The sequence below is a fragment of the Polypterus senegalus genome, chromosome 14 (assembly GCF_016835505.1).
Source record: "Polypterus senegalus isolate Bchr_013 chromosome 14, ASM1683550v1, whole genome shotgun sequence".
Taxonomy (NCBI): domain Eukaryota; kingdom Metazoa; phylum Chordata; class Cladistia; order Polypteriformes; family Polypteridae; genus Polypterus; species Polypterus senegalus.
The window spans coordinates 66,810,710-66,827,860 of NC_053167.1; the positions used below are offsets into that span (position 1 = coordinate 66,810,710).

The 17,151-nt window shown below is 38.4% G+C and overlaps 1 protein-coding gene across 7 annotated transcripts in view; it reads left to right on the forward strand.

Moving 5' to 3' along the window:
• The window catches only part of szt2 (SZT2 subunit of KICSTOR complex), a 337,146-nt gene that overhangs the window by 159,935 nt on the left and 160,060 nt on the right, over positions 1-17,151 (forward strand). For all 7 annotated transcript variants that reach the window (XM_039735449.1, XM_039735443.1, XM_039735448.1 and 4 more), the window contains 6 exons: positions 2,346-2,448; positions 2,546-2,663; positions 4,217-4,328; positions 8,734-8,852; positions 10,772-10,936; positions 14,958-15,042. In XM_039735449.1, coding sequence (XP_039591383.1) covers positions 2,346-2,448; positions 2,546-2,663; positions 4,217-4,328; positions 8,734-8,852; positions 10,772-10,936; positions 14,958-15,042 — 702 coding nt within the window. The remainder of the gene's footprint in view (positions 1-2,345; positions 2,449-2,545; positions 2,664-4,216; positions 4,329-8,733; positions 8,853-10,771; positions 10,937-14,957; positions 15,043-17,151) is intronic.

The window sequence follows — 17,151 nt, forward strand, 5'->3', positions numbered from 1 at the left end:
TTAATGAAGGAATACCAAGATTGATATATTGCAGTGGTTCTTTAAGTATGACTAGCCTGAAAACAGCCACAGTATCTCAGAAAATTGACATTTAAATCACTCAAATACATCAATTTGTTTATTAATGAACATTTGTATTTAGAAAGAAAGAAAGAACGAATTAGCTTTTTTCCCAGGGGAATTTTTAGCGTTTTACTGAACTTATTCAAATTTATATATCCTCTTTAATAAAACCCCTGTGTGCGTCCAGGTGTCCGTGTGTGTGTGTCTTTTGGTGAAGTGCGCATGTGCGAGGCTTGGTGCAACACGCACGACCAACGTCGTGGACGCACACACACTGGAAGCTGAGCACACAGTGGATGGTGTAGCTGCGGCCACGCATGATAAGCAAATAAAGGACATCATTGCTGGGTAGACCGTGGACGAACACACTGGAAGCTGGGCACACAGTGAATGGCGTAGCCGCAGCCGCGCATGATAAGCAAATAAAGGAAAGCATTGCTGGGGAGAGTGATGATTGGGTAGTCGCGGCCGCGCACATAAAATCCATTGCTGGGGAATCGCCACACATACTGCCCCGTGCATGTTTACTAACTAACTATCTGCTAACAACATGCCACCCAAAGAAAAGGACATGTCAAGTAGGACAAAAGACACAGACACTCAAATCGTATATAAGCAACATCTCCTGGAAGAACGGTCAGCTCAGCAAGTAAACATCAACAAAAGAAAGGCTGAAAGACAAAGAAAAATACGAGCAAATAGATCGATTGTAAAAAAGAAAATGAGCGTCAGAATATTCCCCATATTGATTTGGCTCTATCCTCTACTAATTTACTCTTTACCATAAGAAGGCGACAATTTCCAGTTACATTAGCCTTTGCCATAACAATTAATAAAGCTCAAGGGCAAACCTTAGAAAAAGTTGCCATTTACTTGCCAGAACCAGTATTCAGCCACGGTCAGTTATATGTTGCATTATCAAGAGTTAGAAGTTTTACAGATGTTGTTGTCAACGTTGTAGATGGTCCTGAACAAGTGTTTACAAAAAATGTTGTCTATAATGAAATTTTATTGAAAAATTTCCTGAGGTAAAAAAATAAAAACATTTTCCTAAATATCTTCTTCAGATATTGTGTATTACAGATTGTTATAAAGTTTTACACTAAGGCAATATTAATTATACTTACTGTATTGTCATATACATTTCTATTTTATTTTTAATATTATTTACTTTAGGCTTCTTGCAAAAATATTTTTAACAAAAAAATTAAGACAACAAACAGAATGAGGTCAAGGTCCCTTGCCATTTAATATAGACTGTTCCTAATAATGTTTATGCATTACTGGCTTAATGCGGGCTTAATGTCTAGTATAAATATATAATATTTATACACATACACATACACACACTCACACACACACACCAAACACCACAATGACTAAAGAGGTAGGAAATATTAAAAAAGAAAAATAATTCTGACATCCCAGTCACTTTGATGCAGGTGAATGGTTATTGGTATAAAGGAGTACTAGTAGTGTATCCTGACACACTTCTGTTAAATAATTTGTTGGCTGAAAGTACTCAGTGTTAGAGTGTCAGAGAGAGGATGTGCAGCATTGTTTATAATGGCACTCAGTTTTGCTTTAATTCTCTCCTTTGCTACTACCTCCATTGGGTCCAAAGTATGTCCCATAACTGAGCCTACCCTTTTAATTAACTTTTTAATTCTCAGGGCCTCTCGTGAAATCATGTTCGCACCCAATCACACCACAGTGTAGAAAACTGAGTTCTGAGATTAGTCCCAGCTCTCTTTAATGTAGACCCCCAAGTACTTGTAGGAGTACACCCCCTCCATAGTCACTCCCTGAATAGTGACTGATCAGAGAGGCTGTTTGGTGCAGCAAAAGTCTATAACCAGTTTCTTGGTTTTGCTCATGTTTAGGTGCAGACAATTTTTTTGCACCAAGAAACAAAGTTAGCCTTCTGCCCAAACTTTACATGGCTAAATAAACTTATCTTCTTTTGAGCTCCCTGGGAATAGCTCTAAAACAAATTGATAATATCCTTTATTTGTAGTTGATGATACTTTTACTTGTATTCTACTCCTGTTCAACTGCAGTGACTGAACTCTCCCTCCGTTCATCTACGTTCTCTTTCAACATTACATTTTCGGGTTCATTAAACTATCATGTCTAATATCTAAAGTTGTACATAGTTCAGTTTTCATCATGAATCTATAAGGTGTTTTTTTTTTTGTCTTCCTGCAATATTTATTGTTATATGACTTGTTTGCCTAAAGTCAATTACATAACCATAAGTTATAACCATTTTATTTCTGTAGCTATCCAGGCCCTTCGTTCTGTTCTGAATGCATTCTCTGTAGTTAACAGAAAAAACATGTTTGTTTACCAAGAACGTGCTACTAAATCAGTTTTCTACCTCAGGTAAATATTTCTTTTGACTGCTTTTTTTTAAAAAAAAAACCAACTGGGTTTAATTACTTTTTCCTTCAAATATCTTTTTCGTAATTCTTTCTGATAGGCTGTCAGAGACTGCACACAATGGCAAGTTTTCAGAATATGATGGCACCCTCCTACAGCCTGTTAGGTCACTTGGTCTAATACGTAGTCAGGAGCCCATTGCCTCTGAAGATGTTTTGGTAAGAATCCCTTGATACTCTTTCGTTTTCAATTATGTTGCTTTAATAATCATGCTTATTCAAACAGTTTCCACAATGTACTGTAAAGTAAGCCTTTAATATAATTAGCCCTGCTTTTTTAGACATCAGTGAATGGTAAATTTTTACTTGGAGCTTTGTTCTTATGTTGTACAATAAACAACAACAAATATACAACTTACATTACCTAGTTATATTTAATGACCCCACCACTCTAACCGAGTCTAATTTTGAGTTTTAATTAAACTTATTAATATGTTTAATATGAGCTATCTGCAATCTTTTTATTTTAAAGATTCTGAATATATTATATAATTTTATTTTCATAGTAAAAGAGCAGCCACAGTACCATTTCCTTGATAACTTGCAGTCATTTCTAATGTGGGCTGGTGTGTGGCGGATGCCAAATAAAAGACACATGCTATTTTTATGTTATTTTATTGTACATGTACCACTTTCACCAGCAGATGGCATCTAGGAGCTCAAATAACGTGAATGGACTTAAACGAAACTATTTCATATTGAGGAGCCCTTGTGTAAAGATGTTACATACCGGAGTTGCCATCAACCCATGCGCTGTGACTTCTCTTAATGATATCCAGAGCACCCTGCAAGATGAAACACCTCCTTCTGGGAACACCGGTAACACCAACACAACACTCACCAACCTTCAGGGTCTTGTCACGGAAGGTCTCCCACATCACATTAGGATAGGCAGTCGCACCCAAATCCTTAAGTTCCACACACAAACTACGTGCAAACTAATTAGAAACTGCTTGATCTTGGAATCTGACCAGGTCCAGCCTCATTTTGCTAGTAGTTGGTAACCTACTGGACCTAAGCTGGATCTTCAGAGTAGCAACAAGAAGTCTGTGGTCAGAATTCACAAACTGGGCACTTCTGTAGACCTTGCACTTTTGTAGGAGCCTCCAGCATCTGGCCATGTGGATGTGATCGATCTCCTTCACCGCACCACCAGTGTTAGAGTACCAAGTGCAACAATGTGGCTTAGGGAGCTGGAACCAGGATCCAGCGATTTACAGCCTCTGACCTTTTACAAAGTCAAGGAACATGGAGCCACTTTCACCACGGTAACCAGTTCCATGGGGACCGAGACAATCCTCATAGCCAGCCCTGACAATGCCAGTGGTTGCATTGAAGTCACCCATGACCAGTGGAGTGTCACCTTGCGGGCACCTATCAAGCACTGAGCGAAGTTGTGAATAAAATGTCTCCCTCACCAAGACATCACTCACTGTAGTTGGAGCATACACTGATACAACAGATATTGTACCCAGAGAGTCTCATAATACGCTCATTGAAAGGAGTAACATCGGACACCATCAGAAGAAGCCAGTCCGTTACAGCAACAGCTACTTTCTGAGTATGACAGTCATCAGAGAGACCAGACCATAGAAGGTGTACCAACCTACAGAGATCTTGGCAGTCCCAGGTCTGCGCACCTCAGAGAGATATGAAATAAGATATGAATAGTCACAAAATAAGTTTAATCTTTTTCTTTTCTTCAAACAAAGGGTTCTCGAAGCTCATTAGATGTAATTTCCTACAGAGGTGTAGAGGGATCCAGGCCTGTAGGCCAAATGGATAAGCACATCCTTCTTATGGTGCATGGTGTTGGGCAGGCTGGTAAGTATGGACTTTGTGGTAAGGACCTGAATTAATCATGTTGTCATAAAATTATACTTATAGTGAACATGAAGCTAAAATCATTAACAACACCTATTTTTTTCAATAATAAGCCTCCGAATTGCACAAAATGTCACAATTTTATTATGTTTTATCTTAATTTAATGTAGTTTCAGCACTTTAATAATTTTTAAAGTTCATGCTGATACATCCACTGTGAATTTTACATGTTGCCTGTGTTTGCTTGGGTTCAAATACATTGCTAAATTGGTCTGAACAAGAGTTCAAAAAGTTTATTATCAAGTGCACAATAAGAAAACACGTTTCCCTGTACAATGAAATTCTGTCTTTGCTGTCCACACCAAATGAAAAAACCAACGTATAAAGATAAACATAAATAATAAGTAGCAGATAGATAATAATTAACAGAGGCAGCATAAAGTATAAACACAGAATAGAAGTATAAAGTGTAATTGTGCAGGTAGGTGTGTAATGGACAAGTCAAATACAGTTGTGTGAGGTAGCTAGAATGAGGTGAACCTTGATTATAAACTCCAGTCAGTTATTTAGGAGTCTAATGGCCTTGGGAAAGAAAGACTTCTTTAAGGGAAGTCCTGCATTTCATACTTATATACCTCCTGCCTGAGGGTAGAAGTGTGAACAGTTTGTGTTGGGGGTAGGTGGGGCCCCTGAGGATCGAGGCAGTTCTCCTTCGTACTCTGTAGTTGTACATGCTCTGCAGAGAGGGCAGTGGGGTCCTGGTGATCTTCTCAGCAGTCTTTACCACTCTCTGCAGGCGTTTGCGGTCCATAGCAGTAGTGTTGCCATACCACACGGTGATGCAGCTGGTCAAGATGCTGTCAACAATGCAGCTGTAAAAGATGCCGAGGATCTTAGTAGACATTCCAAACTTCCTCAGCCTCCTCAGAAAGTACAGCCGCTGTTGAGTCCTCTTGAACAACTGTGTTGTGTTAAGTGTCCAAGTGAGGTCCTCACTGATGTAGACGCCCAGGTATTTAATGCTGCTCACCTTCTCCACTTCAAGCCCTCAGATGAACTGTGGCCGGTGAGGTCTCCTCTCCTTCCTCATGTCCACTACCATCTCCTTCGTCTTGTCTGTGTTGAGCGTGAGGTTGTTGTTCTCACACCAGGAAGCCAGGCTGTTCACCTCCCTCCTGCAGGACGCCTCATTCCCACTAGTGATGCGTCCAATCACCATGGTGTCATCTGCGAACTTTAGAATGATGTTATCTGTGTGGGAGGTGGAAGAGGTGGAATGTATGCAAGGAAATCCTGTATACTTTTGTGCTGTAAATTATTGTTTTTTGTTTAACATTACTTAAAGGAGTTATTAGTGATGGTGTAGTTCTGCCTATTTCTTTATCATCTAATACATAACCTAATGTAATTTATCTTTATGTTGTTTTCATCCATTTTCAAAGTTTTGTTATTGTATTTTTTTAAATGTCATGGTAGTGCTTGGAAAAGTGCTGGGAAAAAGATGTTAGGATATTTTGAAGGAAACAGAAAAGAGCAATCAGGAAAAGAAAACAAACAGTTGTTGGTGATGGAAGATGAGTATGTGTTGGTGGTGTAAGATTAGTATTTCGTCAATGAAATGAGATAATGTTAGGAAATAAAAATAACAGAAGAAAAAAGTTCAGCTATTGGCAAAGAAAAGTACATTTACACCTATATCTAGCAGGAATGCATGCTTCCTGAAAATTTGTTATTTAAGAATTGTAGCTATACTTCAACCAATATATCCCTCCTCATTATGCATGGTAGAAATACTAAGACAAATAAATTTAGTACTTGTATTATCATGGAGACTTCCATAGTTGTGAGCTCAAAATTTTAAATATTCAGCAATAATTCTTATTTTAAGTTGTTTAATTTGTTATCTTATTTTGATGTTTTTATTAGTAATATTTAATTTGCTAATAATATTTAATGTTTCCCCAGTTTCTTATCTTGCCTGTTGTTGTTTTAGCAGCCTGGGCTTGTATGTATCAATAGGTCTTCTGGCTCATCGAGCCTTGGACCAACATTAATAGGATCTCTGATCTGCAGTGTCATGTTAGGTTTGCCCAAAGTGTAGCAGTTGCACTCTGCCTTCTTCCTTAGGTTTGGCTTCCTCTATGTTAAACCTTAAAACAGCATAGATTTAATAATGATTAAAATTACCAAATTAGTTAAATTAAGTGTCATCGAGTGGCTATTCTACAGGTCTGACCCTGACATCTGCCATGGTAAAGTTAAAAGAAATTTTATATTGTGACCATATAATCTATCAGTTTATATACTGCTAAATTAAAAAAAAATCCTGTGGAGTGAATATAGGGCTCTTTTGAAGAAACAAAAATGAAGAAAATTAAAACATAGGGTATTTGAAAAACACAAATTTAAACATACTTAGAAAGGACATGTTGGAGAGGTTAGAATACAATGGAGAGTGGAGGTAAACAGACAGAAGGGAGAAAAGTATATATAATAAGATTAAATAAAAATATAAGTAACATCAAAAAGTTCTAGAAAAGTGAGGAAGCAAAGAAGTTATGTTTATGTAACAATAGCAGTAATAATAAACCACTGCAATCCAGCTTTTTAGGTAAAATCTTTTTAGTGCAGAATTGATATGCATGCATTATAATTTAATAAACTGCAAAATCATTCATACTGTACAGTTTGTCATTTTTTTAGGTTAAATTTGGAACACTTAATACTTTTAATTAGCATTCAAAATTTGGCATTTGAATTCTGATCCGCACAGTCACATAAAAATGGCAAACAGGCTGCATCTGTAAATTCATTCAGGTGCAGTTACTTTTAAGAATCATTCAGTCACTGCAATTGCCCTTTGGCTGCATTGTACAATATGTAGCATTGGTTTTATAATTTCATGTCATAGAAAGACTCGTTCTTAAACAATTGGAAGGTCTTAATTTAAGTCATGAATTAAGTAATTAATAGTCATGTTTTATTAAGAGAATAGTTTAAAATTATTAAACTTAATTGCAATTGCATAACTGCATTTTATGGTAGGCTGTTCCCCTTCTGTAGCTGTGTTGGGATGTTGAATATAGGAGTAGCATCATTTATGCGTATTACAGTGATCCCTTGCTGTATCGCGCTTTGACTTTCGCGGTTTTGCTCTATTGCGGATTTTATATGTAAGCATATGTAAATGTATATTGCGGATTTTTCGCTGATTCGGATTTCTGGACAATGGGTCTTTTAATTTATGGTACATGCTTCCTCAGTTTGTTTGCCCAGTTGATTTCATACAAGGGACGCTATTGGCGGATGGCTTAGAAGCTACCCAATCAGAGCACGTATTACATATTAACTAAAACTCCTCAATGCTATAAGATATGCCTCCTGCGCGGTGCTCGATTGTTTGCTTGTCTCTGCCTCTATCTCACCCTCTCTGACATTCTCTGCGCCTGACGGAGGGGGTGTGAGCAGAGGTGCTGTTTGCACAGAAGCTGTTTGCCTAGTGGATACGGATGAGCCTCTAAGAAATGCTGCTTTATTGAGGTGCGTCCAAAAGCACACTTATTGATTTTTTGATTGTTTGCTTTAATCTCGCGCTCTCTCTCTCTCTCTCTGACGTTCTCTGCGCTTGACGGAGGAGATGTGAGCAGAGGGGCTTTTTGCACAGAGGCTCTTTGCTTAGAAGATACGGACACTCCTGTAAAAAATGCTGAAAGGCTACCTTCGCATTGATCCCTTCATTGCCGCTGCTTTATCGCGGTGCTTGCATACTTAAAAGCGCAACAGCCCTATTGATTTTTCATTGTTTACTTTACTCTCTCTCTGACATTCTCCGCTCCTTACGCGCACTTTGAAGAGGAAGATATGTTTGCATTCTTTTAATTGTGAGAAAGAACTGTCATCTCTGTCTTGTCATGGAGCACAGTTTAAACTTTTGACTAAAGGGTTTTATTTCATGTCTAGAGGGCTCTAATAATGTTAAAAAACATATTTAGAAGGTCGTAAACAGGTTTTCTATGCTCTAACTGCGAAAATATTAGATTTATAAATAAAGAATCCTACTTCGTGGAAATTCATTTATCTGTCTGGAGCGGATTAACCGGGATAAACAAGGGTTTACTGTATAACTGTGCGGAGAATATTTATAAACAGTGTGGGAGAGTTTCTAAGGGCTTAAAATACATAAAAATAATCATACAAACATATGGTTTCTACTTCGCGGATTTTCACCTATCGCGGGGGGTTCTGGAACGCAACCCCCGCGATCGAGGAGGGATTACTGTATTACTAAAAATGAATAGAGGTGTGCAGTCTGAAACATAAATAGTATAAAGTATCTAAATAAACTATTTAAAGCAATCTCAAATACACTACATTTTTATTTCTATTTTGTGCCTTTTCCTTTCAGGTCCCGAAATCACAGATGAATTGGTCAAAGTTCTACGAAAACGTTTAGACGAGGCAACACTTGATATCATCACTGTTATGTTAGTGAGGAACTGCAAACTAACTCCAGCAGATGTTGAGGTAAAATACTCAGTTGTGGTGTTTTTACAAATGAGGTATTTTACAACGTAATGGTTTAATTTCTTTTAATTGTTTCAGAATTTTTTTTTTTATATGCATCTGTTATTTTAAAAAAAATCTGCTTTTAGTAGTTTTAGTTTCAGAAGCATCAGGTGTGAATGGTAGGGACATGGAAAGTAAAGAAAAGTGTCTTATGAAAAAAAAGATGTCTGCAGTTGGACAAAGTGACACCCAAGAAATGTTGTTAGATGTGGCAGTTAAGAAAAAGAGGGGTTTGTTGTAAGCAGTTTTAGACGACAAATGAAGATGATATAAGAAGCCAAGAGACAGGAATTGAGCTGCAGAATGTGGAAAGACAAAGAAATATATTTTAGATTACAAAGCATATAGCAAAGGAAAAGCAATATGTAGTATGTAGGTGTGAACTGCTTGAAAAATGAATGATTGATAGTAATAGGATTAAGGATACCGGGAAGAAGTCCACAGAAGAAGTTGTTAAAGGAAGAGAATAAATTGGATAGTGATTTCATTATGAAAAAATAGAATGACCAAGTGCTATATTTTCAAATGAGGAGGTTACAAATGGCTAAAAAAGATGAGATAGGGAAAGCTGCAGTCCCATCTCAAGTGTTGTCAGAAATGTTGAAAGCAGAAGATGGTGCTGGAGATGAATGTTTAACAGATTTGTAGAACATGATTATGTTTTAAAAGAGGATTCTTGAAGACGGAAAAAACATTTGGGTATGTGCATGGCTTTGTGTTGTGTGCGGCAGTTGGGAGAAATTCAATCTAGTGCATTTTTTTTGGAAATGGGTGCATATAAAATCTAGTAGTGTTAAAGAAGAAAGCAAGTGTGACCTTCATTTATAAGAATGTATGTGAGAGGGCTGCAGCACACTAAATTTTATTATTTAGGTGACATTTTGAATATAGATGTAGGCGTGGACACAGCAGTGATAGCAAGGGTGAAAGAGGAACCCCTATTATGACTTCTAAATGAGCCTTTCTGACATTGTCGGACACCATTTCCAAAAGTTGTGTGAGAAGCAAAGTGGTCTGTGGGAGTGAAATGTGGCAGCTGAAGGAAGAACGTTAAGTAAAGCTGGAAAGAACTGAGATGAGAAAGATGCAATGGACTTGTCAAGTTCCACAGAGTAAAAAGAAGATGTATGTTGACTTAAGAGGAAAGCTTGGTGTTTAGGAACATGTGGTTTGCTGAGGAGAAATAAACTAAGGTCATTTGGGTATTTGAAGTCAAAGATAGGGGTAGATTGGGCCAAGAGGTAAACTGATATGGAGGTGGAAACTACAAGGACTAAAAGGAAGTCAAAGATAATGTGGTGGGAGGTTGTGTCAGATGATATCAAAAGAATAGATGCATCCCCAAACTTTGACCAAGGTGGCAGAGAGTGAAGGGAGAAGTTTTGGGGGCAACCAGCTAGCTTAAATAAACCTAGAACCCTTCTGTTAAACTGGTGATGATAATGACAAACTAATTGCTTAAATGATTTAAATGGAAACAGCAAGTAAATTGCTTAAACATTTGAAAATTAACTTTAAAATCTGTAAAAGATCATTCAGAATCTTACACGACTCTATTGTAGCATTGTTTAATTTTAAATTGTTTTGTTTGTAATGTTCTATATTTCCATTGTTTCCTGTATTTTTTTTCTAACTTATATAAAGATATTGGACAAAAATAATGATACTTATAAAAAGCCACTTTAATTAGGCTTTGGGTCACTATATGCCATCAGAACAAAATGCATGTACTTTGGCATTGACTTGGACAGGAATTCTACTTAGAAAGGATATATTCATTTTTCCACAACAATTTCAATCTGCGCTACAGTTTAAAATAAGTTCAGTCTCATAATGTTTTCTGATAAATGCTTAAGTATTATCCCTTTTATCCACAGTTTATTCAGCCTCCTGGCTCTCAAGCTACAGAAGTGATTGAGTTCAGCTTACCACAGTACTCCCAACATTGGCTGCACGCATTTGGTTACTACCTTCGGCAAAACCTGCTAATATTTCTTCATGTTCCAAAATACACTGACAGCAATGTAGAACATCATTTTAAGGTATTGCACCATGCTTCAGAATTTAAAATGTACTCTTAGCATATCTGCCATTTTTGGAAGACTTGACTTTAATATCTGTAATATAAACTGCTCAAAATAATTAAAGGAACACTTTGAAAACACATCAGATCAAAATGGGAAAAAGAAATCCTCCTGGATATCTATACTGATATAGACTGGGTAATGTGTTAGGAACGAAAGGATGCCACATCGTTTGATGGAAATGAAAATGATCAACCTACAGAGCCCTGAATTCGCCCCAAAAATCAGAGTGAAAAAATTATGTGGCAGGCTAGTCCATTTTGCCAAAATTTAATTGCAGCAACTCAAAATTGTACGCAGTAGTTTTTTATGGCCCCTGTGTTCTTGTATACATGCCTGACAACATCGGTGCATGCTTCTAATGAGATGACAGATGGTGTTGTGGGGGATCTCCTCCCAGATCTTGACCAGGGCATCACTGAGCTCCTGGACAGTCTGAGGTGCAACCTGGTGGCATTGGATGGACCAAAACATAATGTCCCAGAGGTGTTCTATTGGATTTAGGTCAGGAAAGTGTGGAGGCCAGTCAATGGTATCAATTCCTTCATCCTCCAGGAACTGCCTGCATACTCTCACCACATGAGGCCAGGAATTGTCGTGCACCAGGAGCCACTGCACCAGCATAGGGTCTGACAATGGGTCCAAGGATTTCATCCTGATACCTAATGGCAGCCAAGGTGCCTTTGTCAAGCCTGTAGCGGTCTGTGTGACCCTCCATGGATATGCCTCCCCAGACAATCATTAACCCGCCACCAAAGTGCTCATGCTAAATGATGTTACAGGCAGCATAATGTTCTCCATGACTTCTCCAGACCCTTTCACTTCTGTCACGTGCTCAGGGTGAACCTTCTCTCATCTGTGAAAAGCACAGGGCACCAGTGGTGCATCTGCCAATTCTGGTATTCTATGGCGAATGCCAATCGAGCTGCATTCTGCTGGGCAGTGAGCTCAGGGCCCATTAGAGGACATAGGGCCCATTAGAGGACATGGGGCCCTTGGGTCACCCTCATGAAGTCTTTCTGGTTGTTTGGTCAGAGACATTCACACCAGTGGCCTGTTGGAGGTCATTTTGTAGTGCTCTGACAGTGCTCATCCTGTTCTGCTTTTCCCAAAGGAGCAGATACCGGTCCTGCTAATGGGTTAATAACCTTCTATGGCCCTGTCTAGCTCTTCTACAGTAACTGCTTGTCTCCTGGAATCTCCTCAATGCCCTTGAGACTGTCCTGAGACACAGCAAACCTTCTGGCAATGGTACATATTGATGTGCCATTCTAGAGAAGTTGGACTACCTGTGCAACTTCTTTAGGGTCCAGGTATCACCTCATGGTAGCAGTAGTGACACTGACTGTAGTCAAATGTGAAACTAGTGAAAAACAGTCAGAAAAGATGAGGAGGGAAAAATGTCAGTGGCCTCCACCTGTTAAACTATTCCTGTTTTGGGGTCCATCTCATTGTTGCCCCTCTACTGCACCTGTTGTTAATTTCATTAACACCAAAGCAGCTGAAACTGATTAACAACCTCCTCTGCTACTTAACTGACCAGATCAGTATCCCAGAAATTTCATTGACTTGATGCTCTACTCTCATTAAAAAGTGTTCCTTTAATTTTTTTGAGCAGTGTATATATATATATATATATATATATATATATATATATATATATATATATATATATATACACACACACACACATACAGTGGTGCTTGAAAGTTTGTGAACCCTTAAGACGTTTCAATATTTCTGCATAAATATGACCTGAAACATCATCAGATTTTCACTCAAGTCCTAAAAGTAGATAAAGAGAAACCAGTTAAACAAATGAGACAAAAATATTATACTTGGTCATTTGTTTATTAAGGAAAATGATCGAATATTACATATTTGTGAGTGGCAAAAGTATGTGAACCTTTGCTTTCAGTATGTGGTGTGACCCCCCTTTGCAGCAATAACTGCAACTAAACGTCTCTGGTAACTTTTGATCATTCCTGCACACCAGCTTGGAGGAATGTTAGCCCATTTCTCTGTACAGAACAGCTTCAACTCTGGAATGTTGGAGGGTTTCCTCACATTAAATGCTCGCTTCAGGTCCTTCCACAACATTTTGATTGGATTAAGGTTAGGACCTTGACTTGGCCTTTCCAAAACATTAACTTTATACTTCTTTAACCATTTTTTGGTAGAACGACTTGTGTGCTTAGGGTCGTTGTCTTGCTGCATGACCCACCTTCTCTTGAGATTCAGTTCATGGACAGATGTCCTGACATTTTCCTTTAGAATTCTCTGATATAATTCAGAATTCATTGTTCCATCAATGAAGGAAAGCCGTCCTGGCCCAGATGCAGCAAAACAGGCCCAAACCATGATACTACCACCACCATGTTTCACAAATGGGATAAGGTTCTTATGCTGGAATGCAGTGTTTTCCTTTCTCCAAACATAACGCTTTTCATTTAAACCAAGTTCTATTTTGATCTCATCCGTCCATAAAACATTCTTCCAATAGCCTTCTGGTTTGTGCACGTGATCTTTAGCAAACTGCAAATGAGCAGCAATGTTTTTTTTGGAGAGCAGTGGCTTTCTCCTTGCAACCCTGCCATGCACACCATTGTTGTTCAGTGTTCTCCTGATGGTGGACTCATGAACATGAACATTAGCCAATGTGAGAGAGGCCTTCAGTTGCTTAGAAGTTACCCTGGGGTCCTTTGTGACCTCGCCGACTATTACACGCCTTGCTCTTGGAGTGATCTTTGTTGGTCGACCACTCCTTGGGAGGGTAACAATGGTCTTGAATTTCCTCCATTTGTACACAATCTGTCTGACTGTGGATTGGTGGTGTCCAAATTCTTTAGAGATGGTTTTGTACCTTTTCCAGCCTGATGAGCATCAACAACTCTTTTTCTGAAGTCCTCAGAAATCTCCTTTGTTCATGCTATGATACACTTCCACAGACATGTGTTGTGAAGAGCAGACTTTGATAGATCCCTGTTCTTTAAATAATACAGGCTGCCCACTCACACCTGATTGTCATCCCATTGATTGAAAACACCTGACTCGAATTTCACCTTCAAACTAACTGCTAATCCTAGAGGTTCACATACTTTTGCCACTCACAGATATACAATATTCAATCATTTTCCTCAATAAATAAATGACCAAGTATAATATTTTTGTTTCATTTGTTTAACTGGTTTCTCTTTATGTACTTTTAGGACTTGAGTGAAAATCTGATGATGTAAATAAATACAAAATTTTTAACATGCAATGTGAAAATGTTGAGTATAATGTCAATGAAATTACAACCAGAATGTCCTTAATTTCCAAATGACCATTGTAGACTAATCATTAAAAAAAGAGTTGATATGTTATTGGATTAATAGCTTACTGTGTAACGCATAAGCAAGTAGACTTATCCTTAGGCAGAGCACCTGCACCAAAAGGGTATACGAGCAGCCCGGGCAGGTTAGACAAGAGAGGGAGAAAAGGGCAAAATTGAGCATTATGCTGACAGTACAGAAAGAACAATTGGGAGAGCAAGCCAGTGCAATGGGCAGGAAACTTTGTGTTTGGGAGGTGGCCCCGTGACATGTGAGGAAAATGATGCAGGTATGGAGCATCTGAGAGCAAGAGTGACTGAAAGGCTTTGAATATTCAAAGAGTTCTGGTGGTGGGATGATGAAGTCAGGCTTTAAGTTTGTGTACAATTTTTAAGTAAAGGATTAAAACTTTTCATGGCATTGAACCATTTAAGTTGTCATTAATTATATTTCTCATATATTCATTTATATACTTGTGAAAGCATCATAAAACTCATAGTACTTTATTTACAATTGATTATAGTTTACTTTAATTGCTGTACTGGCATATGTCAAAAATTCAGTGGCATTATTTATTTTTAATTTATTGTTTAGCAGGTTTTATTTTTCTTTATACCTTTATTTTAAATTAAATAGATTTTCAGTTTTTTCTTTTTTGCTTACAGCACACTTTTTACCAAAATTGTGGTCAGTCTGATTCTGATTTATATTTGTACAACAAACCAGGTGGTCAAGGAACTGGAGGAAAAGGTAAGAGTACTAAAAGCAGTAAAATTACAGTAGTGTAGGGCTTAACTATGAAATATGTTAGAGTATCAGGAGGTGGAATTAGAGTACTTAAGAAATAGTATATTGAATCATCAAAATAGATGGCCCTTACATCACTGCATAATATGGCAATGTATTTTGCACACTTACAGTGTATCCAGAAAGTATTCACAGCGCATCACTTTTTACAAATTTTGTTATGTTACAGCCTTATTCCAAAATAGATTAAATTCATTTTTTTCCTCAGAATTCTACACACAACACCCCATAATGACAACGTGAAAAAAGTTTACTTGAGGTTTTTGCGAATTTATTAAAAATAAAAAAACAGAAATCACATGTACATAAGTATTCACAGCCTTTGCTCAATACTTTGTTGATGCACCTTTGGCAGCAATTACAGCCTCAAGTCTTTTTGAATATGATGCCACAAGCTTGGCACACCTATCCTTGGCCAGTTTCACCCATTCCTCTTTGCAGCACCTCTCAAGCTCCATCAGGTTGGATGGGAAGCGTTGGTGCACAGCCATTTTAAGATCTCCCCAGAGATATTTCAAGTCTGGGCTCTGGCTCGGCCACTCAAGGACATTCACAGTTGTCCTGAAGCCACTCTTTTGATATCTTGGCTGTGTGCTTAGGGTCGTTGTCCTGCTGAAAGATGAACCGTCGCCCCAGTCTGAGGTCAAGAGCATTCTGGAGCAGGTTTTCATCCAGGATGTCTCTGTACATTGCTGCAGTCATCTTTCCCTTTATCCTGACTAGTCTCCTAGTTCCTGCCGCTGAAAAACATCCCCACAGCATGATGCTGCCACCACCATGCTTCACTGTAGGGATGGTATTGGCTATTGATGAGCGGTGCCTGGTTTCCTCCAAACGTGACGCCTGGCATTCACACCAAAGAGTTCAATCTTTGTCTCATCAGACCAGAGAATTTTGTTTCTCATGGTCTGAGAGTCTTTCAGGAGCCTTTTGGCAAACTCCAGGCAGGCTGCCATGTGCCTTTTACTAAGGAGTGGCTTCCGTCTGGCCACTCTACCATACAGGCCTGATTGGTGGATTGCTGCAGAGATGGTTGTCCTTCTGGAAGTTTCTCCTCTCCCCACAGAGGACCTCTGGAGCTCTGACAGAGTGACCATCGGATACTTGGTCACCTCCCTGACTAAGGCCCTTCTCCCCAGATCGCTCAGTTTAGATGGCCGGCCAGCTCTAAGAAGAGTCCTGGTGGTTTCAAACTTCTTCCACTTACAGATGATGGAGGCCACTGTGCTCATTTGGACCTTCAAAGCAGTAGAAATTTTTCTATAACCTTCCCCAGACAATCCTGTCTCGGAGGTCTACAGACAATTCCTTTGACTTCATGCTTGGTTTGTACTCTGACATGAACTGTCAACTGTGGGGCTATATATAGACAGCTGTGTGCCTTTCCAAATCATGTCCAATCAACTGAATTTACCACAGGTGGACTCCAATTAAGCTGCTGAAACATCTCAAGGATGATCAGGGGAAACAGAATGCACCTGAGCTCAATTTTGAGCTTCATGGCAAAGGCTGTGAATACTTATGTACATGTGATTTCTTAGTTTTTTTATTTTTAATAAATTTGCAAAAACCTCAAGTAAACTTTTTTCACATTGTCATTATGGCATGCTGTGTTGTAGAATTCTGAGGAAAAAAATGAATTTAATCCATTTTGAAATAAGACTGTAACATAACAAAATGTGGAAAAAGTGATATGCTTTGAATACTTTCCGGATGCACTGTAATAGTGATCACTGCTTTTTACAAAAAAAAAAAAAAAAAATCTGTACCTTTCACACTTGACTATGTCACCTACTCTTATGGCTTCATGAATAATATAATGCCAACTAGAATAATGCAAATTGTACATGAACAGAAATATGAAGGAGCATGGATAGGCTCCCAACCATCCATCTCCTGTACTCCTGCTCCACCAAAAAGTTACTGAAATGATCAGCTTGCCAATTTAGTGTAAAATATGATTGTCAATTATTAAGCTAGTTAGTAATCATTAAATTTGACAAGTACAATTTTTCAAATATACATGTTGTCCAAATGGCATTAAAAACAAAA